Raw genomic sequence first — 16,993 nt, forward strand, 5'->3', positions numbered from 1 at the left:
TGATTTGTCTGTACTGCGCATGCTCGAGTCCGCTCGGCACTTCCTGCATGTAGAGGTTGTACGGTTGTACATTGACAGTGGAAAGTAACTGGAAAAAATAGAGATTTGTGCCATACGACCTTAAATGAGGAGCGACTTTGTCCTGTCTGCATGTATGTAGCTCGGTTATCATTTATGTGCTTCTCTATTAAGGTCAAACCTCTGCTGTTTCCCTCCATGTTAACTTCTCTGTATTGTGTTTACTCTAGGTAAAGATGGCACCGAGCAGGAATGGCTGCTGATGTAGGAGTGAAAAGTCAGCTGCTGGATAATGAGCTGAAGACAGTTAGCCTCCGAAATGACACCTTCGCTTCAGCGTCTGAAACTCCCTCAACCAGCCTCAAAGACAACAACACACCTATTCAAAAGCACCCCTCTAGCTGTGACATCCAGCTGGAGACAGATGGAGACATAAATAACCACAGTTGCAAGGACATGGATGATTCATGCCACAATTTCACAATGCCCCCTGGCTGGGTCAGAGAAGTGAGGCAGAGGAAAACGGGCAAGACAGCAGGCAAACTGGACGTCTACATTATAAGGTGAATCAGTCTGTTAAGTTTGTATCTCACACCATAACTAAGTGCTCTGAATATTTCAGTGTGTAATAGATCTTTTTGTTTCTAAAGTCCCCAAGGTTTGAAGTTCCGGTCAAAAGCATCCCTTCAAGCTTTCCTGCTTAAAACTGGAGAGTGTAACTTGGACATAAACCTTTTTGAATTCACTGCAACAAAAGGTGATGATGTAAACACTGGCTCCCAGGTGAAACCAAGGAGAAGAAAGAAAAAACCTACAGATGAACAGCAGAAGGATACAGAAGATGCAACGGAGATGCCAGGTCAACCTCTAAATAAACCCAAAAGAGCCATCCCCAAAAGGAACAAAAAAGAAGTAAACAATCAGATTAACCCTGATATTGAGATCTCTCCATATATTTACAAAACTGAGGACATGAAGTGCTCCATATCCTCTGTAAACTTTGAATGTAAACTACAGAGAAGCCCTCAGAAGGCAGGTTTGCTGAGGGAGAAGCTGCTAAGATTGGCTCCTTCTACTAACAAAAGCAACACTTTTATTCTTCACAATGATGGACAGACAGATTCTCAGCTTCCAGTCCCAGTCCTAAATTTTGAGGCTGCCACTGAGAGCGAGAACAAGGTTGATGATGAACGAGGAGAAGAAGGGATACAGATTCACAGTAAAGGTGACAAAAAGCCTAATCCTGAACTGAAAGGTGATGCTGACAGTCTCGGGGATGTGCAAGAGGAGGTGTTGTTACCTGACATCGCTGCTGAGAGCTTCACACCAGTGAGAGATTCCCAGAATAGTAAGTCTAATCCACACCATCTGATAGCTTGAGAGCAGCAGTGAAAGGCAGCTTTCTTTGTCTCTATAATTCGTTAAAGCAAATTTGACCCTTTTTATAGCATTTTATAGGGTGCAATACTTATTCAAACAATTTTACATTTCAACACATCAGTTTTTATAACCCAGTTTCCTGCTGCCTTCATTTCTTAGCAAATATGAGAGCAAATATGTCAGATAGGAAAGTAGGTGTCAGCGATTACAGAACCTATGGCATATACATTCAGAATTCAGCCTTAGCTGATATATGATGTACTTTATTTCTACACGTTTTTCTTACTAAAAGACATTTATATGAACTATTTAATTGTGTTTTTATCATGATTTTAGTCAATATTTGTTAATCCAGTTTTTACAACCTCAGAGCAGACAAAGCCTCAGTTCCCCCCTGAGATCTCCGGCACTCCCTCTAGGGGGTCCCAGACCCCAGGTTGGGAACCAATGATTAAAGACACTTTTAAAAACAGCAGGTCTAGGCTGTACCCTTTATTAGATTTTATTTCAGCATTAACCTATCATGAGCTCAGCAACAATTAGAAACTACCTTCCCAGCTGTCTTCTATCCACCATTCCTATTGTTAGTATTTCTTTCTTCCCTTTTTTATTCTCTTTTAAAACATGGATACCTCCAGCTGATCATTCACTCACTCAAGCTGTATACATTTTCATTTACTGTTTTTTTTTGTCTTATTGTCCTGTTTGTCTCTTTTTATTGCTGCTATTGTCTTTTCTGTGGATTCATGCATCATCCTGTAATGCAGTCATTTTGTACTTGTCCCTTTTGTCAACCACTCTTCTTGCACAAAAAAGTATTTTTTTCATTTGGTCATTTAGTTTCTCAACTTTAGATTCAGCCTCAAAAATGCAGTGTTATCAATTTAAGTATTTAGAGCCTTACAACAGTTTGCAAATAAAGGGTAATTTATGAAGGTTTGTGTTTAGTTCATTTTAACTTCAAATACATGTTTGACATAAATAGAAACATTACTATTGCAGTTTGTAGTTGTTGATGGAACTGCTGGGGTGCAAGAATTTTTATCTCATATGTCATACCAAATTTCTCCCTTTTTCTTACATACATAAATATTTCTTGTCTGCCTAGAGTCCAAGTGTGTGGAAGGCAAACGGAAAACCAGCCCTTATTTCAGCCAAAAGAATCCCCTCAGAGGTGATAATATTAAAATGATTCATTAATAAGAAGCAGAGAAAGTTTGTGTATATTCCTCTGTGAGACATAAGTATAACTCTAGATTTACTGCATGAATTAAGTTGTGTGTGGCCTAAGCTGAGATTTACATTGTCTTTACTCAGACCTCAGCCCACCCAGAAGGAAGGCCTTTAAAAAATGGACCCCCCCTCGCTCCCCCTATAACCTTGTACAGGAAACTCTTTTCCATGACCCCTGGAAGCTCCTGGTGGCCACTATTTTTCTGAACAAGACCAGTGGTAAGATCCAAAATAGACAGACATATGTAAGATTTGTATTTTTTCTTTGTATGGTATTTAATAAGATTATTCTTTAGGAAAAATGGCTATCCCAGTGCTGTGGCAGTTCTTTGAGCGTTACCCCTCGGCAGAAGTGACCCGGGAAGCTGACTGGAAGCCAATGTCTGAGCTCATGAAACCTCTAGGCTTGTATGAACTGAGAGCCAAAACCCTCATCCGCTTCTCAGGTGAATTTGTGACACAACTGAAAAAGATTGCAGTATCACTCCTGTGTACGCCATTTCCTGTTTTAATTTACATTTTACACAACATCCCTGCTTTTTAGGGAATATTGTATTTTCAGTATTTATATTAACTTTTAATGACAATATTAACATGGTAATAGTGTTGTTAATATAAAGTTGTTTAGTTTAAGTTAAAACATGTGGAATCATATCAGTGGGCAGAAAACTTCATACTCTATTCTCTCCTGTACAGATGAATTTTTAAATACACAGTGGCGTTACCCCATCCAGCTGCACGGTATTGGGAAGTACGGCAATGACTCCTACAGGATCTTCTGTGTGGAAGAATGGAGACAGGTAATTCCCAATATATTAAAGTCAATTTAATAAGTTAAGCAATGATAGTGAAATCTGATATTGTATTGGTATTTCTTTGTTAAAGGTGACACCTGAAGACCACAAGTTAAACAAATACCATGCCTGGCTGTGGGAGAACCATGAAGCACTCTCTATATAAAACACAAAGCATGAAGATCCACAGGCGACTACTGGAAAATCAGTGTACTATTTTACAGAAGAGTATTATGATGAAGTTTCTCTCTTTATCCTGCTTTGTTTAGAATAATGCATCAATATTTCAAAGATATCAGTGTTAGTCTTCTTTACACAAGTTTTTAATAAAGTGTTTTAAATGCTTTGAATGATGACGTGATTCAGGAGTGCATTTTTCAGTCACTGGCTGTCTTGTACTGTCTGGAGACATCTTCTGATCGGGTGGTCCTTGTCAGAGGCTCATAATCTTTCCTTTTAAATGCACTGATGCATGACTTTCCTCTATACGCAGTAGCTTTTCTTTTTGTGACAGGGTAACCTGATTCCCAAGGCAACTGTTGCCACCGCAAAACTCTCAGTGAACGCAGAGGCATGTCACGGTTTAATCTGTAACAAGCACATCTACAGTCATTTGCTATATTTATGTTGTGAGTCGTGTTATGATTTATTGCCAATAGAGCTTTAAGAAGCTAATTGAATAGTGTAGGATTTGACTCTGGCAGGCTTTCACAAAGACTGGATTTCTACAGCGCAAGAAGAAACAGCTTGAACTACAAAATGAAGCTACGTAAGCAAACAGATTTGATTGTATATTTGTTGTTTGTTTTTGAAGGAAACGTGGTGTAATTCTTTCTGTCTCAATACCACAGCAGCCATCCCCCTAGGTCCCACACAAGTGTATGTTCCTCTCAACACGCCTCCAGTTCAGCAGAGTCACTGCCTGGTGGTGCCTCCCAGGACATTCCCCATCATCTCTGACTCTGCTCGGCTATGGATGAGCACTCAGGTGAGCAGAGGTTCACAGGTACATAATACAACATCATTTCATTTTCTGTGTTATAGGGCAAATTGAAAAAATATTTGTATAAATTTTCTCCCTAGGCTATTCCAAGACTGAACCCTTTACATCCCCCTATGGTCCTTAAGCGCACTGTGAGTCTGGAGACACCAGCTGTTCATCACCACAACCAGCAGAGGACACTTATCCTGCAGAGAAGAGAGCATTACAGGTATGGATAGTTGGCTAAGATTTCTCTGTTTTATGAAATCACATTCCCTAAAAAGTTTGGACATTGTGTATTCCAAACAGAATATAGTTATTTGCACATCATTTCCAATCTATAGTCATTTATTACAGTACAAAGACAAGATATTTAATGTTGAAACTTAAAAATGTTATCATTTTTATGGAATTTTTCAAAATAAGAAGTCTGATGCGTGCAACACATTCCCAAAAAAAGCTGGGACAGGGGTGTGAAAAGTCCAGGACAGTTGTAGAATGCTGAAAAAAACACAAGATATGGCCATTACTTAATGAGACTGTGCTTATGAGGATTAAACCACATGGGTCACAGTCACACTGGGTGTTATACTTTAAAGGTTAGGTGTTCATGCACAACTGCTGTGAGTTTCCAATAAGCATCATCTTTAGTTCACAGCTAGCTACTGACAGTGCAGGTGTCTAAGCCAAGGCAGAAATTGTCTCAATTTATAAAGAGGCTGTTAAATAAATAGAGATGAATCTTACATGAACATGACAAAAGTGTGCGCCAAAGCTGTCCCAAAACTTCTGACTCCTGATCAAAAGGGAACAAAAAGCAAATTTGTGGAGACATTTTGGAACAAATTGAAGGAACACAGAATTTAGGAGGGGTGACTGTATGTGATGAAACTCTGATCTTCCAATACAATCCTGAGACAGAATGGCAGTCATTGCATTGAAAAACACTGTCCATACCAAAGATGAAGAAAAACAACAAACCAAGTCCAAACTCAAGACCACGTTGATTGTTTTCTTTGACATTAAGGGTATAATTTCAGAGGAGTGGTTTCCAGAAGGGTCAACAGTGAACCAACACTATTATAAACAGGTTCTAGAAAAACTGTGAGAAAAGTCCGAAGATAGAGACCCAATCATGGAAAAAAAGAGTTTCATTCTTCACCAAGACAATGCGCCAGCTCACGCTGTGCTCTCAGTAAAGCCGTTTTTGGCCAATAAAACAAATCACAGTGCTTTATCACCCTCCCTGTTCACCTGATTTAGCACTATGTGACTTTTTCCTTAGATCAAATCTGTGCTCAAAGGTACACGTTTTAAGTCTGTGTCAAAAGTTATAAAAAGAACAACAGAGGTTCTGAGACAACTGTCTGAAGAGGACATACTACACTGCTTTGATTAGTGGAAGACCTGAATTCAGCAGTGTGAAGATGCTGAAGAAGAGTATATTGAAGGAGAGAGATACTGAAAAAAATTTAAATAAAATTATATTACAGCATTAGTCTCATTTTTTAATAGCTATGATTGGTTGTAAAAGAAGCTCTCCTGAAACACAGGAGTCAACAGTCACTGCTCCAGAATCAACAGCAGTGTGAAGTTCTCCACTTTGCAAAAGTCCTTAACATGCAATTGCACAGAATTTAGAGACTTGGCCATCTACAGGCCATGATAGCAAATGTTTCAGAGAATCTGGAAAAAATGTCTGCATATAAGGGGCAAGGCTAAAAAATAACACTGAATCCTGGAAACCTTCAATCACCCAAGTAGCACTGCATTAAAAATCAGGATCATTCTGTGATTGATATTACTAAGTGGGCTGAGGAACACTTCTAAAAACCAGTTTGTTAAGACTGTAAGTTGCTGCATCTCCAAATATAAGTAAAGACCTTGCCATGCAAAGTAAAAATCCTGTATCAAAACATAGAGAGGTGCCATAAAATTGTTTGGGCCTGAGCTCATCTGATATAGGATAACTTAAAGTGGAAAAGCATGCTGTGGTCTGACATGTCCATGTTTCGTTTGTTGTTGTTAAATAATGATGGTTGAGATCATCTTGTTATCAACACAGAGTTAAAAAGCCAGCATTTTTTATGGAGTGGGGTATTAGTGCCCATGGCATGGGTAACTTGTACATCTGTAAAGGCACCATTGATACTGAAAAGGTGCATACAGGTTTTGGAGCAACATGCATCAAGATAGTGCCTTTTTCTGAATCAACCACTGCTTTTTTCAGCAAGACAGTGCCAAGTCACATTATGCACAAGTTACAACAGCATGGCTTCACAGTTAAAGAATGTGGGGACCAGACTGGCCAGCATGGTAATGCAAGTATTGTTGGAGGAAAAGCTGATGTAACACAGTGTCCCAGCTTTTTTGGATCATGTTGCAGGCACCAAATTCAGAATGTGTCACACATATACTTTATTTATATTGTATAGGATTTGCAAATCCTGTTTTCAGTTTTTTTTATCTACATTTTACACAATGTCCCACCTTTTTTAAATTTAGGATTGCATTAAGAACTACTAGACTTTGAAATGATGGATTAAACATTTCTGACCTGTGGTTTTTGGTCGGCTCAGGTATCATCAAGTGTGGAGAAAACCTTTTTATGGAAGCAGCACTGAGAGAGAAGAGTACAGGTAGAATAAAAACACCCATGTTCACCTCTAGCCTTGATAAATTATCTCTAACACTTCAAATCTCTCACTGCATAATATACTTCTTAAATACTCCTTAACCTTTATTGGTGGCAATCTCTTTGTAGGAAGGAGCTGCGTGAGCACTTAAAGAAGCAGATAGAGGAAAAATATGCATCACTGAAGCTGCAGCTGAGCGGAAAAGTGAAGGAAGCAGAGTATGTTCGTGAGGTGGACCGCCTCGCCCTGTCCAGTGAAAGAGAGCAAAAGATGGAGCACAGAATAGCCATGACTGCATACAGAGATGAGAACAAGAGGGTAAAGTCAAACACATGCTTGTGCGTTTGTCCTATTACAGCTGTGTCTTGAAAAGCTCTCAGGTTACAACAATAAGGGGAGTGTTTGAGGTTTTGCTCTCTCTTGTCTCATCCTGTGTTATGTGTGTGCAGCTAATGGAGCAGAGATGGAGGGACAGAGCACTCACACGCTCCCAGGAGGCCATGAGGGAGCGAGAGCTTCTGTGTCTTAACCCCATTAACTGGAGTGGAACCCTGAAATAGGCTGTGAACTTCTACATCTCTCTGCAGCACTTGGGCATGTATTAAGTGTTATATGAAATGGTATGCAATATATGCAATTATCAAAGAAATCAGTGATGAAATAGTCATTGAAGGAAGTGAAGTGGACTCTTTCAAGGATTTTTGAAACTTAGAATGATCAAATAATGTAAGATCAGATTAGAATTCTCATTTCAATCATGCTTGATATATATATTGCAATGCAGAGGAGCTAATGTCTCATTTTTTTCCCATGCATTCTTCCTCTTTGTCAAAACCTGGTGCCTGTATTGCCTACAATTCAACTTCAGACAAATTCATTCGCAGTTCAAATTGCTCTTAGAAGGTAAAAAATGTTTAAGGAAATAATGAACATTATTCTGAAAGAAATAAAACAATAAAAAGAAAGATAAATGATTAAGAAAATATGAACTATACAAACATTAACAAATATATGAAAACCCCCTAGGGATAATGTTCTTGTGTTTCAAATACTTAGGCCAGACGTGGCTATCGAATAGGCTGGGTGGATCTTGCACCGTGTAGTTCCTAGAGCACCTCCTCTTTTTGCATTCTTCATACGGGATAGAAATAAAGTAGCATTGCTTCAGGACAATAGAGGTTCGTAGGTGTGAAGCAGAAAGCCCTCCACAAGATAAAGTATTAACAAAATGGGATAGCTATGCAGATAGAAATAGAAATAGGGAAAATTGTAATTTAAATAATAATTGCAATAAGCAAGTTAACATATAACCATAGAATTAAGAACATAAAAGTACTACATCAAAGCCAAACTGAATAAATTAGGTCTTGAATTGCATCTAAAAATCTCCGTTTCTTGATCATCCTATTTCCTCTGGAAGTCTGTTCCAGTCTCAGAGCATCACCAGATGTTTTCGTTCTGCTCTGTGGAACAGGTCAAAGAGATGAGCCAGAGCATCTGAGAGCTGTCCTGGTTCATAAACTGAAACTGTCTTTGAAAGGTTGTCTGGTGAAAGGCCATCCTGAGCTTTATTAACTGATAAGAGAAATTTAAAACAAAGACCGAAACTATCAGGAAACCTGAGTCAGGACATGAAAATGGGTGTAATTTTTGCTTTCTTTTAGTTTTTATCTGCACACATGCTGCTGATCTTTTTTTTTGTTTGGTCTCCCAGAAAGAAGTCTGCTAGATATAAAAGTGTGTGTTGTCTCTGTTTTTGATTCACGGAGAAAAATGACCTTACTTTGGGGATGTTGTCCAAATGATAAAGGCTATTTTTGTGACACATGGTGCATGAGCCTTAAAACTATCTCCCAAATCAAAGATCCCCAAAAGAAATTGTGCAATTAGTTTTGGGGTGAGTCTTCTTTGTGTAATTTGGTGGTCAGTTTCTTTCTGCTCCTTTAAATCATTAATTAAGCTTCTGTTTTGCAAAATTTTTAGCATCCAGTCTTTTATATTTAACATATAGAGAATTTGAGTGAGTCATCTTGGCATCTGTAGACATTGCCACATACATCATATGCCTATTAAAAAACAAGAATAATGCGGCAATACAATTTTAATGTCTTTCTCTTTAAGTATACTCCCCCTCAGCATCAACACACAGCTTCATTCAGGTCTCCACTGATCAAAGCAGTGCAGTAGGTCTTCTTCAGACAGTTGTCTCAGATTCTGTTCTTTTCTTAACTTCTGACACAGACTCTAAATGTGTTCCTTTGAGCACAGATTTGATCTAAGAAAAAGATGTTGGTGCTAGATCAGGTGACTAGAGAGGGTGATCAAGCACTGTGATTTGTTTTTGTGCCAGAAACTGAGAGTGCAGTGTAGCCTTGCGCAGTGTTTAGATGAAGAATGAAACCATTTTTTTCACAATTGTCATGTCTTTCTTCTGGTGTTTTCTCGCAGTTTTTCTAGAACCTGTTTATAATATTGTAGATTCCCGCAGACCCACTGGAACCTACTCCTTCATAATTAAACCCTTAATGTCAAAGAAAACAATCAACGTGGCCTTGAATTTGGTCTTGCTTTGTGGTTCTTTCTGCATCCTTGTTGATAATGGTGTTTTGTCTCAGGATTGTATTAGAAGATCCAAGCCTCATCACATATAGTCACTCCTTCTAAAAAATGTGGGTTTTCTTCAATTTGTTCCAAAATGTCTCCACAAATTTGGTTTTGTTTTTCCTTTAGATCAGGAGTCAGAAGTTTTGACACAACTTTGGTACACACTTTTATGTTTGAAATTTCATGCAAAATTTGCTGAACTCTCTCATTATCAATGGAGACCATTTTCGCTATCGTTCTTATACTGAGTCGATCATATAAAACCTTTTGTTCAATTTATAAAATGTTTTTAGAAGTTTTCTGATGTGGTTTTATCCTTGTAAGCGCAGTCTCTTAATAGCCATACTTCGTAAAGCTCACACATACCTCATATAGTTATATCTATATAGCTGTCATCAGCATACTAGAGATGTGCAAAGAGATGTGGTGACCCCTGATGACACCACCCAGGGGTAATGTACAGATTAAAAAGTAATGGTCATAAAATTGATCCTTGTGGTATCACATAGGTAACTTCATAGGCTTTGCAGAAGTGATTTTCTATTGATACAAAAAAGATTTTGTCACACAGTCATGACATAAACCAGTTAGACTCTACTAGAAAGGCCTATGTGGTAACGTAATCTAAGAATCTTTTGACCAACAGTGCACAGCACTTGGTGGCTAAAAAGCCTCTTGCTGTTTTCTTGAAGAAGAGATCTGAGTGTTTATAGATATGAGAACTAAGCGGCAAAATCTTTTAATGATGGCATATTTTAAAATGACACCTTGCAATTTTAATGATAAACAGTTAACGAAGTACATGAGCTTTAAAAAACTGCAGATTTTACAGTAATTTGGTGTTTAAAACTGATGAATCTTCTCTTTGACATGGTTTTTTAACATGAAATTTGTAAATTTTTCCCCTGAACACATGAATGTTTCTTCTTCATCCTCTTCCTCTACAATAGAAGTTTAACCACAAAAGGTTAAAAAAATTATCAGCCTTGTGACATCAGCAGTGACAGACTCTTTATTGTAAAGCAAGCCTTTATTTATATTGAATAATGACTCTGAGGATAACTTTCCTTTCTAGGAAAAACAAAAATAGATGAACACATACAGAAGTGTCACTTCAGCCTTGTGACATTATGCTACTTGATCCGTCAAAATCAGAATAAAACAGATTTAAAAAAAATGTAAAAATACACAGAAATAAATAAATGAAATGTGATAAACATCTTACTAATAAATATTGCTTTGAAAATAAATTAAAGGCAACAGAACATGGCTGTAATCATCCAAATAAGGGCTGGTATTTCCCTTAGCACGTTCCTGCATAAAGTCATCATGTGGCTTCATGCTCAAGTAGGACAGTAAATCAATACATACAGTGTAGTTCCTTTAATTTTAAATCCTATTTTCATGCATTATTACTAAAAAGAATCATTCAGTAAGTTAGGAGGTAAAAAGTCATTCAGTGAAAATAAATAACCAGTGTTGCACAATGAAAACATCCCCGAGTTTCAATGAAAAATCCCTTATCGAAGCAAACGCCCTTTCCTTACAAACCAGTCTGTCAATGGGAAAGCTTCTGCTTCATATCAATGACGTAACAAAAACCTGCCAACATGATAACTGATGGTTTGATTGTATGGGAGGAAACGACATCATTTCTTTAGCAAAGTGAATGCCAGATGAGACATCAAAATGCATAATAGATTTTAACAATCAGTAATGGTCTTCATGTCACTCTTTGTCCCCAACAGAAGTTGAGGTAGGGTGATAAGTTCAGTTCCTTGACATCCGTGCAGTGGTGCTTTGTTATTCCTCTTCATGGCTTCATAGCCTTCAAGTTCTCACCTTTCCCAGCATTATTCTACATAAATGAGTCAAAGCCCTTTCAAGTAACTCCCAGTCGCCAATAAATCCCTGAAAACCTAGAGTTGGAGGGATATGTTCCTGTTCTCTACCTGGCTGGTATTTGAGGGTCTCTTCCCAGAACTGAGACCCAACTCTAACGTCCTTTTAAAAATCCATCCAGCATGTAGTCGCCCTTTTCTGTCAGCCAGTATCCAGCCATAGCAGCCACACCTCCGATAAAAATGGCAGTGAAAACCATGTCACCTTTAGCAGCCAGTGTAGCAAGGGCACAGATTACGACGCCAAAGAACATCTGTTGCAGCACAAGGACTTCATCGTCCGTCATGTCATCAAACAGACCTTTTTCTGGACCAGCTAAGGAGGAAGAGGAAATAAACTCAGCAGACCGATCAGAGAAGCCATCAGACACACATGCCTATATAATCCCTATCCAGACTACTCACCAGGAGGCTTATTTTCAACACAAATGCTGTCTCTTCTGATGAATCCATCGGCACAGTCACAGTGGAAGGAGCCCTCCTCATTGATACAGGCCTCATTGAGTCCCGGGCATGCTATTGCATGTTCATTACATTCATCAATATCTGTGGGAGCCAGCAAAGAAAGTCAGAGAAGCATACACAAATGTGGTGAAGATATTCAGTATTTAAGAGGTGCATCCTTACCAAGACACTTTGCTCCTTTCAGTCTGTAGCCACGTGCACATTTCCTACAGCGAGCAGGACCACTGCCCATACAGCCAACACATGCCGGATCACAGCCTGGATATAGGAAATGAACAGTGGTCGTAAACAGTGAGCAAAAAGGAAGCACTTTGTCCAACAAATGACCAAATAATTAAGTATGACTAAGTATGAAAAGAGTTTATGAAGGCCTGTAAACATGAACATTATTCTGACATCTGACCAGTTGCTTTATTATTCTTTAAGTAATATTGCCAAAAGCTAGCTACTAAAACAGAAATTTGCTTCTATCTTTGACGAAAAGAAAGTTAAATTAAAAAATGACTTGAACAAATTAAGTCACGTTCCACACGCTAACCCAGAAAGACTTGGCACCACCAGTAATGTTCAACCTACTGACTGATGGATGCCTGTTGCCTGATGCGGAGGGATTTCCTCCTCATCTGGTAGCGAGGACCCCAAGGGCTTTGCCCCACTGCATTCATGTGACGTACAGCTTGTCTAACGGCTGCAGTATCAGGAGTACTACCCCTGCACAGATCTTTCATTCATAGGTGTTTATGTGTAGTTTAAGGCCGTGGGGGTCCAAACCCCACCCCTGAGGCTCTGGAGGCAAGGGACGCCCACCCTCTTCCCACATATCTTCAGCAGTGAGAGCAGCAGTGGTCCATTTTAAACTCACAGGTCAGCAAAAATTGACATCTAATGTCCTTTTTGCTTTTCATTAAGATGTTAAGAGTTACAATTATGTCTCTAAGAAGAGATAGCTGAAAAGGTTACAGTCAAGGATAGGCATGGGTCTGAATTGTCTAATTCAATTGGCAGCTCCAGTATTTGGGCAATTGAGCCATGCTTAAAACACTACTCAATATCTATTGTCTCCTACTTATATTTTTGTTGCCGCAGCATTGAAACAGGTATCGATATTTATAGGATTTTGCAAGAATTGTATAAAAATTTTAAATTGTAGATGCATTACAGCCTTATTTGAATACAAATTCCCTCATGTGAGAAATTTTGTTAAATGTTAAACTTATAAAACCTTAAAAAAAGTATTTAATAATAAATCAACAAAAAGATTCATTTATTTACCAGAAACACAGAAAACCAGACAATTTTGTGATGAGATACAGAACATTCTGATTTATTTCTAATATGTTGGAAATGCACCTACAAATCTACCTCTAACCTACCTCTGCATTCATATGATCCATCAGTGTTGTGACAGTAGGTGTTAGAAGCACATCGAGCCAGCTCAGTGCCACACTCGTCAATGTCTAAAAAACACAAGCATTCAGTCAAACAACAGAAAAGCACAAACCTGTACAGTCAATAACATATTTACAAATGATCTCTGAAGTGACACCTACCCACACACTTGTGGTCATGGAGGATCCAGCCAGGTTTGCAGTCAAGGCATTTGTAGTCCTGCGGCCCTGAGCATTTCTTACATGAGTGGTAGCAAGCTACACAGGATGGGAAAAAAAAACAAAACAGAAAGCTAGTGAGATCACTTAGCATGATCAGAGACGCATTCAAACACAGATCAAAGGCTGGAACAGATGACTACATCTGAGGCACCTGCACAGGCTCCCGCGCTCTCATTGGAGCTCTTCTCTCTGAAGTAACCATCAGCACAGCTCTGGCAGAGACTTCCTGAGTACCCGGGATCACAGACGCACTCTCCATCTCCAAGGCGAGTCCCCTCTCCCTCACAGCGGCCAAGACCTCCGCAAACGCCACCAGGGCCAGATGGACACTCTGGAAAGAAATACACAATCAATTGTATGTTTGAAATCTCCATATAGTTTCACTTAGATTGAATGTTTTTCATACCTTTACAGTCAGGTCCAAATCGCCCGGGCAGACAGCAGAGTCTCAGCTCTTCTATGCAAAGCCACTCAAACAAGTCCGGAGCCTCTTGCTGCCTACAGGACACATACATGATGTCACTCATGGAGTTAAAACAGGGTCTTGGCAATAGATATTTAATACATAGCACAAAAGCTGAGGCTTACACAGTCAGAATTTAAAGAACAGATATGAGATTAAAACTTATTCATCTACAGGATATTAGGTCTACCTGTGGAACCACCATGTCTCCACTTGGTCCTCGATCTGCTCCAGCAGCCGGTTACATTCAAAATCTGTTTTCTCACAAGCAGCTTCAACAATCTCAAGGAGTCGAGTCTCACTGAAATAGAGATGTAAGAAAGGATGTTAAAGCCAGATGCTAATCCACCTCCACAGCCCTAATGGGACTTCACTGTAGTCCACACTAAGGCTTTGCATCCTCAATGGACCAAATCATTTAAAATATACTCTTACCTAATTATTCACATGTGACAATATAATGAAAATTTGAAAAAAGGGACTGTAGAAAATTAATAATATTTTGTAGGATGGTTCTAGTAATGTAGATTTTAACACATAAAAGTCGTAACAGCATGAAATCACTTCCACAATAACAGCATTATTTTTTAAGTATTTTTCTTTTTGGTTTATAAAGTCAAGACCAAACGCACAATCACAATTGATCAAATTAAATACAAGTTTTCATTTTCAAGTGTTTTTCTTATTCTACTAATACTTGCCTGCGTGCATACTTTGCCAGCTTTTCTTCTTCCCAGGCAGTGTTACCTCCCCCAAAGTTCTTGTTAGCTGTTTTCTCCAAGCCCTGGAAGAAAGAAAAAAAAAACACAGAGCATCAAACAAAAAAAAAAAAACATCTCAAAAATGCATACATAAAACAACAGTATGGCAGTTATTTGCATACCTTGATGAAACTCTCAGTCAGCTTTCGGCAGGTCTGGCAAGGTGCAGTCTGGACTTTCACCACAGAAAACTCTGAAAGAAGCACCAGGGCAGGTAGGAAAGGCCAGGCCCACCACATGATCCTTCAGGGGGGAAAACACACAAATACATAAAACAAGTGGTGTTGATGCCTAGTATTGTGTTAAATTGTTCTTAGAGATCATTACAGTTGGAATGGATGAATTTGTATACACTTTTAGAGGAATTATCTATCGTGTATTACTTCATATCGTGTCTTGACTTGCATTTGCTGGATTATCAGGGTTCCTATAAACTTTCAAGAATCAAATTCAAGATTTTCCCAGACCTTTTCTAAGACCTGAGCTAAGAAATGGTCAAAACTAAGAGGTGTGTGAGATTTCTCAGTACACCCAACAGAGCTGAATTTTCTAATTTAATGCACTGTTGATGCAGAATATTGGCCATACAAACACATAGGTTAGTGGAGTTTCAGGCTGGAACAACAGACCTACTTCAGCAGAAGTCTTTTTCTTTATTGATCATCATTCCTTACACTTAAAGTCTGCTTTAAGGATGGAAATTTGTTAATCTGTTCATACTAAAAGTTTAAAAATTTGTTTTGAGGACGTCAGTTTTAAGTCTGAACTACATTTAAATATCAGTGTTGATATCAGTATATCAGATATTGGCAAAAAAAACAACAATATCTTGCACCCCTAAGTATTTGATTATGGTATGTAGAGAGACTTGGCATTACAACCAGAACATTTTTACGATATTAAACGCAAATCCTTTTAATACATAGTGATACTTACACAAATCATATGGTTATTCTTTAATGGGGCGCTATGAAAGTATAATATATGCTTAAATATTCATTTAAAGCTGTGTTTTTTTTAAGTTGGTTTACACTGCAGTCTAATACCGGCCCGTTTAGCTCAACCGTTGGTGATCAAACTCAATTACTTAATTACAGTTTTAAACGATTATTGACAATAACAGACATAAACAAACTAACCTAAAAGAGTCTTACATTTACAAAGCTAAGTTTGCTCAGTAATGGATCGGTTTTTTTTAACCCAATCTAATTCAAAAAGCTTAAATGAACAGATTAGCCTGTTTGGGATGCTCCTCTGTCAGCTAGCTTAGCTAGCTCAGCATCAGTACCACAATAACAGGCTAACTAGCAGCTGGCTAAGGTCAATAGTTAGCTGCTAGCCACGGCTAACATTGTCTATCATAGTCTGGTTTAGTCCGCTGTACCTTTAAGTCAAAATAACTCAGCGGGAAAGACCTTTAACGTTATTGTTACCTTAATTGTAGTTAGCCTGAAAGTAGCCGAATTGTGTTCATCAGCTGTTCTTACCTTATTGCAAAGCCAGCACGTCCGCTTCACCACAGATGATAGTCTATTTCCCTGCTGGTTCACACAATGCACGCAGGAGTTTCATATTTTGGGCAGCCCCCTTTTTAAAGCTTTAAGTTTGTCATTTTGCCGGGTAAGCCACAGCAATGGCCAACCAGCTGGACGCCTAGCTAGCTAACACTAGTGTTTCTTATGCAGGCTAATGTGGAGCTAGTCTGAATCAATGAAAAGCTTCCAGTTGGTTCTCTGCTTTCCATGCAGTAGCTGTCTGAGCCATACAGGATAACATGGCACCGCCCAAACCCCACAGGGATTTCAGCCTACAACCAATCACAGCACGCCAAATTTTTAACAGCTGGACCATATGTAGCGCAAAGGAGCATCCTGCTTAAGTACACAACCTGTTTAAATAATAATTATTTGGCCCATTGTTGGCTGTACTTATTATGGAATTTGAATGGATTTAGAAAACATTAACATGACCTGTGGGGTATATTAATTTTTAGAAAATTAAAGATATTTGCGGTTACTAATAAATGCTGAAAAGATTCATATAGTCTCTACTTTCCATCACGAACTGCACAGTAAAGTACTGTATTTTAAAGCGAAAGAGCTGACAACAGGACACCTTTACCTCCTATGACCCTGCATGCACTTAT

At 38.7% G+C, this 16,993-nt stretch overlaps 3 protein-coding genes across 3 annotated transcripts; 2 read left to right on the plus strand and 1 right to left on the minus strand.

Annotated features, from left to right (window-relative positions):
- The first annotated feature begins 10 nt into the window (after nucleotides 1–10).
- mbd4 (methyl-CpG binding domain protein 4) lies at nucleotides 11–3,713 on the plus strand. The gene is made up of 8 exons (XM_041798385.1): nucleotides 11–152; nucleotides 249–581; nucleotides 669–1,366; nucleotides 2,507–2,572; nucleotides 2,716–2,850; nucleotides 2,928–3,077; nucleotides 3,328–3,431; nucleotides 3,517–3,713. Exons 2-8 carry the CDS (start codon nucleotides 271–273, stop codon nucleotides 3,589–3,591), a joined length of 1,539 nt encoding a protein of 512 aa, XP_041654319.1. The 5' UTR covers nucleotides 11–152; nucleotides 249–270; the 3' UTR covers nucleotides 3,592–3,713.
- A 174-nt stretch (nucleotides 3,714–3,887) lies between these two features.
- On the plus strand, nucleotides 3,888–9,183 carry LOC121516947. Its single transcript, XM_041798388.1, has 6 exons — nucleotides 3,888–4,194; nucleotides 4,277–4,413; nucleotides 4,509–4,636; nucleotides 6,987–7,046; nucleotides 7,172–7,361; nucleotides 7,493–9,183. Exons 1-6 carry the CDS (start codon nucleotides 4,185–4,187, stop codon nucleotides 7,601–7,603), a joined length of 636 nt encoding a protein of 211 aa, XP_041654322.1. The 5' UTR covers nucleotides 3,888–4,184; the 3' UTR covers nucleotides 7,604–9,183.
- A 1,476-nt stretch (nucleotides 9,184–10,659) lies between these two features.
- Nucleotides 10,660–16,577, minus strand: LOC121517614 (protein disulfide isomerase Creld1). Its single transcript, XM_041799522.1, has 11 exons — nucleotides 16,335–16,577; nucleotides 14,970–15,090; nucleotides 14,788–14,870; nucleotides 14,277–14,387; nucleotides 14,030–14,121; nucleotides 13,775–13,954; nucleotides 13,564–13,659; nucleotides 13,387–13,470; nucleotides 12,176–12,271; nucleotides 11,954–12,094; nucleotides 10,660–11,864 (listed from the first exon to the last, which is right to left on the minus strand). The coding sequence occupies exons 2-11, from the start codon at nucleotides 15,084–15,086 to the stop codon at nucleotides 11,644–11,646; spliced, it is 1,221 nt and encodes a 406-aa protein (XP_041655456.1). The 5' UTR covers nucleotides 15,087–15,090; nucleotides 16,335–16,577; the 3' UTR covers nucleotides 10,660–11,643.
- Between the last annotated feature and the right edge of the window lie 416 nt (nucleotides 16,578–16,993).

This window comes from Cheilinus undulatus, linkage group 11, assembly GCF_018320785.1.
Source record: "Cheilinus undulatus linkage group 11, ASM1832078v1, whole genome shotgun sequence".
NCBI classification, from domain to species: domain Eukaryota; kingdom Metazoa; phylum Chordata; class Actinopteri; order Labriformes; family Labridae; genus Cheilinus; species Cheilinus undulatus.